Genomic DNA, 13,919 nt, shown 5'->3' with positions numbered 1-13,919 from the left:
TAGTTCTTTATAGCCTAGAAGTTGTGTACACTGCAGAAAATTTGAGGTTATAACATATTGGACCCCCTTAACCTTTTTTGGCTGTAAAAGTAGGGAGAAAAAGGGGTCTAATACGTGAGTAAATATGGTAATTGGAAGGTAGAATGTACCAACTAAACAGGTGCACCAAACAAGGGACAATAAAACGGAAATAATATCCCAGTACACAAATCAAATATGTTCCAATAAATAGAGTTTCACTTACCGTATTCACATTACAAGATTAATCCTTTATAGTAGTGAATTCAAAAACTTGTTTATAGTAGGTAGTTTTTCCTCTCTTCATGGCTTTCTGAAGCATTCATCTAATGCATGACTTCTAATCTTATGATCATAAGCCACGAGGTCCAGAGATTTTACAGGAAAATCAAACCATAAGAACATTTTCTTTCCATTTTAATCATCTCAGAAGCACTGTGCTGTGTGTGAATAACACCTAGGTGAGAATCTTACTGACTGATCATATTCCCTTCAGCTAAGGCTGTGATATTTTTGTGCTTTTCTCATTATCTATAACAACAAATAAGCACAAGGTTTTCCTGTTTTTCAACTAAATTTTACCACCTATGCCCTATTCTTCAGGGTGAGTAAAAACTTAGAAAGGAAAAGCAGAACCAATGATCTTGATGTTAAATAAAAGCAAAAAGCAACATAAAATCTCATGGCATCACAATCCTGGTGGCCCTGGCCTATCACACAACCAGTGCTCAGCTGGAAGGTCTGTAGATTATGAGGTGATGTGGTCATCGTGACAAATCCTGTCAGCTGTTATTCTTTGCTTTATATACTGGGGATAATATCTCACTGTCAGATAGCTCTTAAATTGTTCTCGCTAGCCCTTAGGACCAGGTAAAATTCCCTGATCTGGCCAGGAATCAAACCGAGGGCCTTCGAGTAAGAGGTTGGCACACTACTCCTAGACCACTGAGCAGGCTGGTCTTTATATTAGGCCCCATAAAACAACAATCATTGCTATAATAAAAAAGAGATAAGCATTCAATATAGCCTTATATAAAATTTTGGGCATTATTTTAAGAGATAATAATAATAATTTTATGTGGCTATTTCTAGCTGAGTGCAGCCCTTGTAAAGCAGACCCTCCGATGAGATTGGGTGGCATCAGCCATTTGTAGGTAACTGCGTGTTATTGTGGTGGAGGATAGTGTTATGTGTGGTGTGAGAGTTACAGAGATGTTGGGAACAGCACAAACACCCAGTCCCTGGGCCAGTGGAATTAACCAATTAAGGTTAAAATCCCCAACCCGGCCGGGAATTGAACCGGGACCCTCTGAACCAAAGGCCAGTACACTGACCATTCAGGCAATGAGTCGAACAGATTCAGAGATGATGACGATGATGATGATGTGTTTAATATTATTATTTTAACTATTACTTGTTTTAGAGATGCTGGAATACTGAAATGGAAATCTTTAACATGCCAGTAAATCTACTAACGTGGGTTCACATTTAAGCACTTTTAAATTTCAGTCAGTTTTAGGGAGTTTTTAGTAGGATTTAATCCTGCTATCTTGAGTTCAGGAGATGAATGTCTAATCAATTACACTACACAACCAGGCATTGATATATGACAACATCAAACAACATTCATTTAATTTGATGAATAGTTACTGTAAATTATGCCAACATTCAAATTTAATTTAGCTGAAGTACCGTAACAAATATCTAAAATGCATTCTCTATTTTCATTCTTATTCCTAATTAACCAGAGTTAATAATGAAAAATATGTATCAAACATAAAAAATACATGATACAAGGGATAACACAATGCATTCTTACTTAGATGAGGAGGTAGTAACAGGGTAGAAAATTAAATCTCAAAGAGAGTAGATGAACTTATTTCTGCTAGTGGTTTAACCTCACACTAACACATTGAAGACATTTGGCAGTGCAAGGATGGGGAAGGGCAAGGATTGGGAAGGTAGCATCTGTGGCCTTAATTAAGGTACAGCCCCAGCATTTACCTGGCGTGAAAATGGGACACACAGAAAACCATATTCAAGGCTGCCCATGCACAGTGCGTAATTTCAGGAATCTAGCCGGCCAAAAATCGTATCTCGGAAACTAATGGACCGATTTACATAAAACTTAGTATGTATTATCTATTATTGGAGATAATTAAGTGTGTGGTCAATCAACTACAAATAACAAATTACTACGCCAAGAATAGAATTAGTAATCTTTGTAATTTTAATAATTTTTCGTTATAGCTTTAAGAAATTAAATAGATGTTAATTGTGGGACATGCTGTTTAGAATGTTTAAAAACAGATACAGGAATACATGTACTTGCCAAACAATTTATTCATTAGATGCAGTTACATCAGAATCGCTATCGTCACTTTCATTATCTCCTTCGGCAGAACCAGATACAGGAGGCTCAGACAGTAAGTTGAGCACTTCTCGTGAAAGCGAAATCAACTTCCTCCTCCTTGATTTCCCTAAGCTGGTAATATAAGGGTCCGATGATATAGGCAGCCTATGGAAAACAGTATTTGTGTCTTTCTGGAAGGTTTCCTATTATCTTTATTCCTGGTCTCCTGGGCTTCCTCGGAGAGGTATCCAATAGGTATAATACAGTGCCATGACCCAAGAGTTTGTGCAAAGTTACAGGCATGTAGTACGATTTGTATTTTTGTAAGTATAATTGTATAGTTTCCTTTGCGTACATGCCAATGTTACTTTATCAATGGCATACCCACACGAAAGTGTTTCTACGATGGCACTTAGATGGTTTATTAAATTTATATCCACTCCAGTAATATCCGCAGAAGTGGAAGCCTCTCTGAAGAATCTTCTAGCGGTTTCCATCATTGGTATTGCCAACCAATAGACGCGTTTCCTCCCTGAACTTCTGTAGTGAAGTCATCTACAGTATTTATTTATTATGTGTGTATTGCAGGCTTTAAATCAGTACGTAAATGTATTGTGTTGAATGAGAGTTATGCGATAAGCCTACATGTGTGATTTATTTCTTTAACATTAATACTGTGATGTTTTGTAGTCATCTGCAGTATTTATTTACTGCGTCTGTTTTCTAGCTTTTATTGTCTGGATAAATTTATTAAATGCAATTAAATACATCACCCGCCCCTCAAGTCCATAAAAATTATTTGTCTATTTTATCTCGCACTTTGCCTTATATTTCAGTGCTGAGGTTTCTTATGTTCCGTAGTTTACCTCTGATTCTGTACGAACCGAAAGTGGCCACTGTAAACCCCACGTTCCCTTCAGTTCATAAAAGTAATTTTTAGCTTAGTTTCTTCAGCCTTTTGTCTTGAACTTACATACTGAATTTCACAAATTTATGTGCCGCCGTTTTCCCGTGATGGCGTTGAGCGGATCGTTCGATATGGCAACCCTGTTGTCATAAGAGCAATACTGTTTTCTTAACATGGAATGAGTTATAGTACTGGCAGGCTCATCTTGACATTGTTGTGATACACGTCCTTCTCCAAGGCTCATTCTCTGCTCGAACCAACTTTAATTGTACTTCAGCAATTTGTCCCTTTTTCTACCATATTTTGTCCAGCGTGATCCAATTTAAGCACAAAAAATACTGACAGCTTTCCTTATTGACTTGGATATATCCTCGGAACAATCCTCAAAGCCTATATGTTCAATTACAACATTCGCAATATCATCGTTCCGCTTATATTCCCTGCTGTTCCTCAACAGCACGAAAACCGACCTCCAGGTTATACAGTACATGGCTTCTGAAAAAAATTAATTACTCTCATGGTCGCGCCTGGTCGCAGCAAAAAGTCACAGTTTTCTATTCTTTGAAGTATAGATAACTCATCTAAAAGACTTTTATTGCAGAAATCAAAGGCAATCCATTTTGAAAGTCAGCTCGAATTTGTATAATTAGATAGCGCTTGGACACCGTGTACCTGAATTTTAAGCGCATATTTCGGACAACAATATAGTAATTTTCAGAAAATGCTACATACTATATAAAAATACATACCTTCATCTGTTATAATCATATTGCAAGCTAAAGAAATATTTAGTTCTGATGTCTTTACTGAGTGCTCACATAATAATAACTGCGCGCTCGCCTCGCCAGAATATGATGCCCTAATGGAGGAGAGCCACTTTAGGCCTTCGGTGAGAATAGATAATCAATACTTTTCAATACTTAATTACTGTACCCAAGAGTCTTATAAACACGACTCACAGAAAATGCGCACCAAAGACAAGGGTTGAAAATATTATTTTTGACCGGCTGGATGCTAGAAATTACCCACTGTGCCATGGTGGGATTTGAACCCATCATCTCCTGAATGCAAGCTCACTGTACGGCCAACTCACATAGTATAGTGGTCAATTAAATTGAGAGAAAGTCCACCTTTCAATACATACATTATATTGTTTTAACAAGAAATACATGTACTTGATTTTTGTCAGAAGTACATGTTTCCTCCCGTTTCTGTGGGACATCTTCAAATTGAGAAAACAAAAATACCGTACATATAAAATGAAAGTAGACATATTTAACAAAAATTTAATAAAATTTTAAAAAGTTCTAAAGTCACTGTGTGTAACACTTTGTTGTCTTCTTTCTTCTCATGCAGTTCTTCGAATACTGTGTCCTTATGATAATGTTTTTCAGTTTTATAGGGTATTATGCTTTTTACATTATTAATTCATAGCTAAAATCATGGCTACACAAGACAAGAACGAGATACATTCTAAAAGGACCAGTGGAAAAACTCTTAAAATAGTTCAGCATCAAGCCACACTGGCAAATTCAAGACACTACATCCACATTGTGGCATAACTAACAATTGAGAGGAGTTTTCTTGGCTGGTTCACAAACACTTTATCATAAAATGAAAAATAGTTCGATAGCTTATCGAAGATTTTAGCTTACTGTAATTTTAACCATGAATCAATAATGTAAAAAGCATAATCTATACCTACTGTATATATATAAAATAACTTGTCCTGACTGACTGACTGACTGACTGATTCATCATCACCGAGCCAAACCTACTGGACATAAGGAAATTAAATTTTGTGGATATATTCATATTACAATTACAAGATATTAGAATCATTCTGTATTGACGGTTTTTACTTTACAAAGCAAAAAATTAAATGTACCCTCCTAATTCAATACAAAACATATTCCATCATTAGATGGAGCAATAAAATTCAAACATATTTCGGCTCGTTTGAACCATCTTCAGTGAAATAAGGGGGTGTTAAAGTAATCTACATAATATAAGCTAAAGATGTTCTAAAAACATAATGAAAGAACAAATGAAAAACAAAGAAGACAGATGGAAATAAAAACAATACCAATATACAATGTTTACATCACTAGATGGAGCAATAAATAGCCCGCTGAGACAAATTCAGTGAACAAAGGGTTAATATAAAACATAATTGAAACCAAAAAATGTGCTAAACCTAAATAAAAGAAAATAAAAGATAACAGAGGGAAACGAAACATTAAGTGCTAATAGTGAGATTGCGAACCTCTTAGACTGAAAATTTTAGTTCGATAACAATTCAAAAACAGAACGAAATCTCTGTGTTGAAAATTCAGGCTAACAGTCTGTCTTTGTAGAAACATCATCTCGCGAATGGCTAGGAGGGGAGCAAAAAAACTTGAGAAACCAAGTTTGAGAGGAGACAACGTGCCAGGTGAAATGTATGTGATAAGTGATGGGAAAAGACACCGATGAATTTAAATCTTTTAGAATAGCAGCATTCTCAATTTCTTCTCAATTTAGCGGTCCCTTTTCTTGAAAATTATTTCCAATGTTGGCTAGATGTGTTTGCCTTATTTTAAATGGTCGGGAAGGCAGCGACGAAATTGAGAAGCTGTGTTAGAGGAGAAACAGGTGCATGGTAAACTGAAGGTGACCATAGTGGAAACAGTCAATGAAGTTCCAATCTGTAATGGAAAAAACGAGGTTGTGTGAGAAACTTGTGCTGATAAATAAAAAGTGTAAAATGGGTGTGAAGAAAACGTTAAAACTTACGGTACTTAAAAGGTGGTTGTCCTTTCGAACTGGCCTGGCCTTCTCAAAGTTAACGGTCTCGTTTGTACAATCGGTCTATTGTTGACTCAGCTGTGTTTGCGAGGATGGGAGGAGTGGAGGGGGAAGGGAGGTGCAGGGCTGGTAGGGAGAGGGTGGAGAGAGAGTGGGGAGGGGGGAGTGGTAGCAAGTTGGAGAGTTGGTTTCTCAAGTTTTTTTGCTCCCCTCCTAGCCATTCGTGAGATGGTGTTTCTACAAAGACAGACTGTTAACCTGAATTTTCAACACAGTGATTTCGTCTTGTTTTTGAAGTGTTATAGGCCTATAACTAAAATTTTCAGTCTAAGAGATTCGCAACCTCACTATTAGCACTTAATGTTTCATTTCCCTCTGTTATCTTTTATTTTATTTTATTTTCTTAGGTTTAGCACATTTTTTGGTTTCAATTATGTTTTATATTAACCCTTCGTTCACTAAATTTGTCTCAGCGAGTTAATTTTTGCTCCATCTAGTGATGTAAATATTGTATATTGGTATTATTTTTATTTCCATCAGACTTTTTTGTTTTTCATTTGTTCTTTCATTATGTTTTTAGAACATCTTTACCTTATATTATGTAGATTACTTTAACCCCCATTTATTTCACTGAAGATGGCTCAAACGAGCCGAAACATGTTTGAATTTTATTGCTCTATCTAATGATGGAATATGTTTTGTATTGAATTAGGAGGACACATTAAATTTTTTGCTTTGTAAAGTTCATATTACAATGTAGGTGCTCACTAAGGAAGGAATTTTGTATATTCCGTTGTTAATGGATTGAAAAGAGGGTGAATTTTTAAAATGAGTGTATCTAGATCTTGAAAACTGAACAGTTCAAAGACATGAAAGTAGGTGTTTGGAATCTGCTTTAAAAATAAAGAAACACTTTGGGGGGAGGGAATCCTTTTAAGCGAGGTGAGAAAGGGTGAAAAAGGGTGAAAATGGGGTTGAATACCTTTTATGTGGATACTTATATCTCATAAACTGAAGATGTTACAGTCACGAAATTTTGTAATTGGAATCTCCTTTAAAAATAAAGAAACACATATTTTTTAGTTTTTGAAAATCTACTTAAGGGGTGGTGAACAGGAGTGAAAAATAGGGTGAATTTTTAAATTAGTATATCTCAAAGAAGTAACATGTTACAGTCGTGAAAAGTGGCATTTGGAATCTCCTGTAAAAGTAAAGGAACACACATAATTTGTTTTCTGAAAATCCACTTAAGGGAAGTGTTAAAGAGAGTAATTTTTTAAAATGAGAATATATAAAGTATATATCAAAAACTTAACAAGTTACAGACGTGAAAATTGGTATTTTTAATCTCTTTTAAAAATAACAGTAACACATATTTGTTTTCGGTAAAAAACACTTCAGTGGAAAGATGATACAGCATAAAAATTGGTATTTGGAATCTCCTTCAAAAATATTTTCTTTTTTTCAAAAATTTTTTCTTTTTTTTTGCAAGTTGCTTCATGTCGCACCGACACAGATAGGTCTTATGGCGACGATGGGACAGGAAAGGGCTAGGAATGGGAAGGAAGTGGCCGTGGCCTTAATTAGGGTACAGCCCCAGCATTTGCCTGGTGTGAAAATGGGAAACCATGGAAACCCATCTTCAGAGCTGCCGACAGTGGGGTTTGAACCCACTATCTCCCGAATACTGGATACTGGGCGCACTTAAGCGACTGCAGCTATCAAGCTCGGTCCTTCAAAAATAAACACGCATTTTTTGTTTTCGGAAATCCACTTAAGGGGGTGGGGTTGGTGAAGAGAAGTGAACTTAGCTGAATTATTTTTATGGGGATACTTATACATCAAATACTGAACATCAGATACAGACACGAAAATTGGTATTTGGAATCTCCTTTAAAAACAAGGAGACACGTATTTTTTTGTTTTCGGAAAAATCCTCTTAAGCAAGCAAAAAAGTGAGAAATGGGTTGAATACCTTTTTGATGATACTTATCTCTTTGAGGATACTTACATCTCCAAAACTGAAGATGTTACAGTCATGAAAAGTTATATTTAGAATCACTTTTAGAAATAAAGAAACACATATTTTATTTTTGTTTTTGGAAAACCTACTTAAGGGGGGGAGGTGAACAGGACTGACAAAGGGAGTGAATTTTTAAAATGAGTATATCTCAAAAACGTTACATGTTATAGATGTGATAGTTGGTATTTTTAAACTCTTTTAAATATAAAGTAACACATACTTTTTTGTTTCCAGGGTAAAAAGGAGTTGAAAGTGGGGTTGAATTATTTTCATTAGGATACTGGTATTGAAAATCTGAAGATATTACAGACGTGAAAATTGGTATTTGTAATCTCTTTTAAAAATAAAGAAATGTGTATTTTTTGTTTTCATAACATCCACTTAAAGGGGGTGTAAGAACGACTGAAAATGGGTTGAATTCTTTTTATGAAGATACTTATATCCCAAAAACTGAAGATGTTACGGACATAAAAATTTGTATTTGGGGTCTTCTTTAAAAATGAAGATATATGCATTATTTTGTTTTAGAAAAATCCAATTAAAGGTGGGTAAATGAATTGAAAAATGAGTTTAATTCTTTGTATGAGGATACTTATATCACAAAAACGAAGGATGTTACGGATGTGAAAATTGGTATTTGAAATCTCCTCTCCTTGGAGTTGAATTCTTTTTATGAAGATACAAATAAGAAGTGGACTTAAAACAATACACCACTAAGGGGTTTTGAGTGGAGGATGAGGAATGATGACAAAAATATACGTTTATGTGAAACTGTTTGAATTACGAAGTTAAAATGTCAAACGATATCCTAGGTGTTAAATAACAGAAGGTTGAAAAAATTCAACCCTTCAGAGAGTTAAATGAGGGTTAAGATCCAAAAACAAATATATTAATTCCTTCGCCCAAAACAGTTTAACGTACAAAGACAAAATTCCAAATAGCGGTATATATTTTAAATCCTAGGTGTGAAATAGGAAATATTTTTAAACGTTCCACCGCTAAAGTGTCAAATGAAGTTAGCTCCATAAACTAAATTATTCATCCCTGCAAAAGCATTTGGCGTACAAAGTTGTAATTTTATGAGAAGGGTCATCTTTTATGTCCTGGGTGTAAAATACCATACACTTCAAAATATTTCTCCCCTAAGAGGTTTAGATAGTACTGTAGTTGGCTCTCAAAAACACAATATCTATTCTTCCAAAACTGTTTCAGGCATGAACATAACTTTTTCTTGTGAAGAGTGGTCTTCTACATCCTAGATGTTAATAAATATTTCAAAACATTCACCCCTTATAAAAGTATTCATTCCTCCATTATTGTTTAACTTAAAAAATTAAAATTTCACAGGTTGGTCGCTTTTATGTCCTAGATTTTAAATCAGATATGGTTTAAAACATTTAAATTCTTCTGTACGAGGTTCAAGTGAGTGGTAGATTATAAAATAAATAATCATTCCCCAAAAACCGTTTGACGTACGAACTAAGGATGTATTTTACAGACTCAGCTGACAGTAGACTCTCCAAAATGTAAAACTTTGAATAATAACATTCATTTTAAAGCCATAGCATAGCACGGGTATCTTGTTAGTCTATAATAATAAAAGAGAGATTGCACGCACCAGTGTGTGCATAATGCCCAGCCAAATGTACGGCATGCAGAGATCTGAATTTTTAACATAGGTGAACGGACAGCGGTCCAAATGCACTTCGAAACAGGATTTTTCATTTTCACATTCATTGGGTAGTTATGAACAAAAAACTGGCAGAAAACTAGTGTTGGGATATGATAATCCAACGTGCTGTCACCAGGATTAAATTGATAGATTCACTGTCGCTAGGCAATGTACATAAAATAAGCAATACAGGTCAAGGAACTGTTTCAAGTCCATGGCATAGGAAGCTATTTTCGGTCCCCAACACAAGGAGCCATCAGTCCGTGACATCTGGAAGTGGTTGTCTGCATGTATGTGCGCAATGCCTATCAAAATCTATAGCACACAGATATCTGAAATTTATATCTGTAATCTATATTGTGCTATGAAATAAATAAATAAATAAATAAATAAATAAATAAATAAATAAATAAATAAATAAATAAATAAATTTTTAACATAGGCCTACTGTAGGTGTATTCTTAGATTAATCTTTATACAGGTAAAGACATGCCTTTATTAATTATTTACATTACTTTTAATCTAGTTAGTTATTTCATATTTACCCGATATTCATTTCATTCACTTAAAATTTTAACGAATACGAGGATTTTGCTATATCAGCAATAAAACATGAACCGTATTTTTTTAAAAATCTAACTCCATCTTATAATTTATTTAAAGGAAACTAGTGGATAATAAACAAGGAATAATACATATATCAGTCAAGGTGCCATTTTAAGTCCATGGCATTTGAAGCCATTTTTGTTCAGTCCACGATATCCAGAAGGGTTTGTCTGTGTGTATTTGTGCGATGCGCAGCCAAATCTACGGCTTGCAAATATCTAAAATTTTTGTCATAGATGGACACAGCATTTCACTGATCACACACGGCTGTGTCAAACAGCAATTCTTGCTCCAAGAAATTAAGCTGATATTATCATCAACAAACAACTTTTACAAGAATTACCCAGTATTCTACAAATTTATAAGTCTATCAACATGATATGTAATACAGATGAGGCTGTCAACTACATGGTAGAACTTTTGAACAACTTGGAGTCACCTGGAGTACCTTCGAACATCTTGGAGTGGATGATTGTGGCACCAATTATCCTTCTCAGGAATATGAATCCTCCTTCCATCTCCAACGGAATTAAACCCTGAGTCAAGAAACTGATGGCGAATAATATATTGTTGAAGTCACCATCATGACTGGAAGTAGTATTCATTCCTCGGATTCAAATCATTCTTCGGATATACTGTTTCAATCTAGACATCTGCAGTTCCCGTTCCTTTGAGTTTCGCTATGTGCATCAACAAGGCACAAGGACAAGCGCTCAGAGTTGTAGGACTCAATCTCAGAAACAGTGCTTCACCCATGGTCAACTGTACATGGGTTGTTGCAAGAGCTGAAAAGGCAAACACACTATACACCTTAGCTCCAAATGGAAGGACATTTAATATAGTTTATCCATAAGCTCTACAAGGAAAAATTAGTTTTTTAAATATAATATGGTCTTTTGTATTATTTTAATATTATTTGTACCACCCCCCAACCCAGTATCTTAAGCACTGAAAGTAACTATATAATTAAAAATAAAATTATATATTTCATGCAGTTTATGTAAAAACAATGTGTGTTAATATATAATGTTTTTTATTTCGCTTTTGAATAAATGGTTTAAATACATCTAACGGTTGAAATAATAAACGCGGGTGAAGCTGCGGGTATATGCTAGTACTCTATATGACTGAAACATATTATCATTAAAACACAGTATTCAAAGAACTGCATGATAAAAAAGAAGACAAAAAAGTGTTACACCCAATGTTAATAGAACTTTTAAAATTTTATTAATTTTGTGTTCAATATATCTGCTGTCATTTTATATGTATGGTAATTCTTATTTTCTCAAGCTGAAAATGTCTCATAAAAAGGGACAAAACATGTACTTGTGATATCAATCTAATATATGTACTTTCTTGTTAAGACAATATTATGTATTTGTTGGAAGGTTAATTTTCTCTCTCAATTTAACTGAGTATACCATGAATACAGATATTCAACAATGAAGTTTATAAACTATAAATTGTATAGTGGTAATGGTAATTTTTGTTTTAAGAGGAAATGCAACTGGGCAACCACCCTCTATTAACACTAATCAGAGGGAAAAACTGGAAGAGATCCGTTACTTTGAAAAATGAAGGTATCGGCCAAAGAAAGACAAGGGCCACAAAGGACGTGAAAATGAAAGACTCCCTGGGCTTTGAATGCTCTAACACCATCAAGGTTGGAAAGGAACAAGAGTTTCTTATATGAAGGCTCAATTCATGGTGAATCAAAGTCAAACACATAGGCTACACACCTTTTCTCTCTCTCAAGTTTGTTGTCCTTCTTGTTTCCATCTATACTGCCTTTATGACACACTTGGGATCATTTTGTTCTCACTTTTGTTACCGTTAGATTCTGTCATTGACTCACCTATAACTTTTCTCCTTATAATTAGAAATTTATCGATACTGAACTTCGATTTTTAAAAAAGCAAAATTATCATGATAATGCACATAACACGTGTCAAAACATCCTAGAACATGGATGAAATGGCATTCCAATGCAAACCTACCAACAACTGATTGTAGAAGGCAAGCTGTGCATGTGTAAGACCAATGTCCCTTGCATTGTTGCTAACTTGTACATTAGTGTGGTGCGGGAACTTCCTACAACATGTAGTGTGCCATCATCAAAAAGAAGATTGAGAACCACTGATCTAAGGTTTTATGGTATACCATGTTAACAGGTCATCATAGGCCCTTTCTTATCATTAAGACCCAGTAAGATACTTCAAAGAGAATCAGGAGATGTTACCTAATATCTTGTTCTTTTTGCAGTATGCAGGCCTGGTCTCCCTCACCAGCACACCCCTCAACTGTGGCCCTGCCTTAAGGACGCTTCTTGGACGTCCAAACTCAGAGAAGCTCACTCTTCTCCTGCCTGTAGGCTATCCTGCTGAAGATGCTACTGTTCCAGATCTCAAGCGAAAACCACTGGAAGATATCTTAGTTGAAATCTGAAGTTGTGAAGCAATACCAAGTCAGAGTGGTAATCTAATATGTGACTTCGTAATCCAAGAGTTATTTCTACTCAGTCAACAGATTTAAGTCATTATCTGCTTCCATGTACCATGGCATTGTAATAGATTATGTCTGTCCCAGATTCACGTTAAAAAAGTATTCATGGATGAACAATGCAGATAAAGGCTGATTCAAAGAATCTTTAAAAGATGACAATGCAGTGATTCAAGTTATTGGTAAAGAAGTTTGTGTTTTGACTATTTGATGTAATGTGTATTTCTGTGAACATTAGGATTTTCAGTGCTATAGGATGTTCATGACTGAATTGAATTTTACATTGAAAGAAAGCTTGAAATGAAATATTTTAGTGTTTAAATTTATAAATGAACTTGTTGAGTGCCATAGTGATGAATGTGCAATTGAAAAACAAAATGAGAGAGATTTCCCTGCACCTTGATGGTTGATTATGTCAAAAAAACACAATTTTCAAATATTTCTCACATAAAGTATTTTTATTCCTGGAAAAAATATATTTATGGGTCACCTGTATCACCTGTATTTTGCTAAGCTTTGAATGTACTCATGTTCCATGCAACAATAATTGTAAAAAGATGTTTGTAAAGTTTCAAAAAGAGCACAAAACTGAACAAAAAGTTTTCATTTAGCTTTGAACTGGTGTTGAGAATGAGTGTTTCAAATGTGAATGTCAATGCCACCTAAATAACCAGGCAATAAGGTAAGTGAAATAAATAATTAAAGATGAAAAATCAATTAATATAATTATATATACTAGTGAAAAGAAATCCAAACACCATGAAATAAGGAATGTAGAATATGCAAATTTTGGCAATATATTTGTCGAGGTAACATATTTAATTGATTAAAGATACAAGATTACAGGTTAATATCCGCATGAGAAAAGCCATCATAAATGTGCCATGCTGGTTCATTAATAATCAGTTTAATCAAAGGCATGCAAATATGCATGTATTGTGTCGTACAGGTGCTGGATGTCAGCTTGTGGGGTGGAGTTCCATGCCCGTTGCACTTGGTCGGGCAATACAGGGACAGTTATTGCCGGTTGTGGATAACGCTGGAGTTGTTG

General features: G+C 34.8%; 1 protein-coding gene across 2 annotated transcripts in view; it reads left to right on the top strand.

The window, feature by feature from the left end:
• Iyd (Iodotyrosine deiodinase) overlaps positions 1 to 13,486 on the top strand; it is a 140,672-nt gene extending 127,186 nt beyond the window's left edge. For both annotated transcript variants that reach the window (XM_067151538.2, XM_067151537.2), the window contains one exon: positions 12,632 to 13,486. In XM_067151538.2, coding sequence (XP_067007639.1) covers positions 12,632 to 12,814 — 183 coding nt within the window. In that variant the 3' untranslated portion in view covers positions 12,815 to 13,486. The remainder of the gene's footprint in view (positions 1 to 12,631) is intronic.
• Positions 13,487 to 13,919: the final 433 nt, after the last annotated feature.

The sequence above is a fragment of the Anabrus simplex genome, chromosome 7, assembly GCF_040414725.1.
Source record: "Anabrus simplex isolate iqAnaSimp1 chromosome 7, ASM4041472v1, whole genome shotgun sequence".
NCBI lineage: Eukaryota > Metazoa > Arthropoda > Insecta > Orthoptera > Tettigoniidae > Anabrus > Anabrus simplex.
The sequence above is the reverse complement of the archived record's forward strand: the minus strand, read 5'-3'. Positions and strand labels throughout refer to the sequence as shown.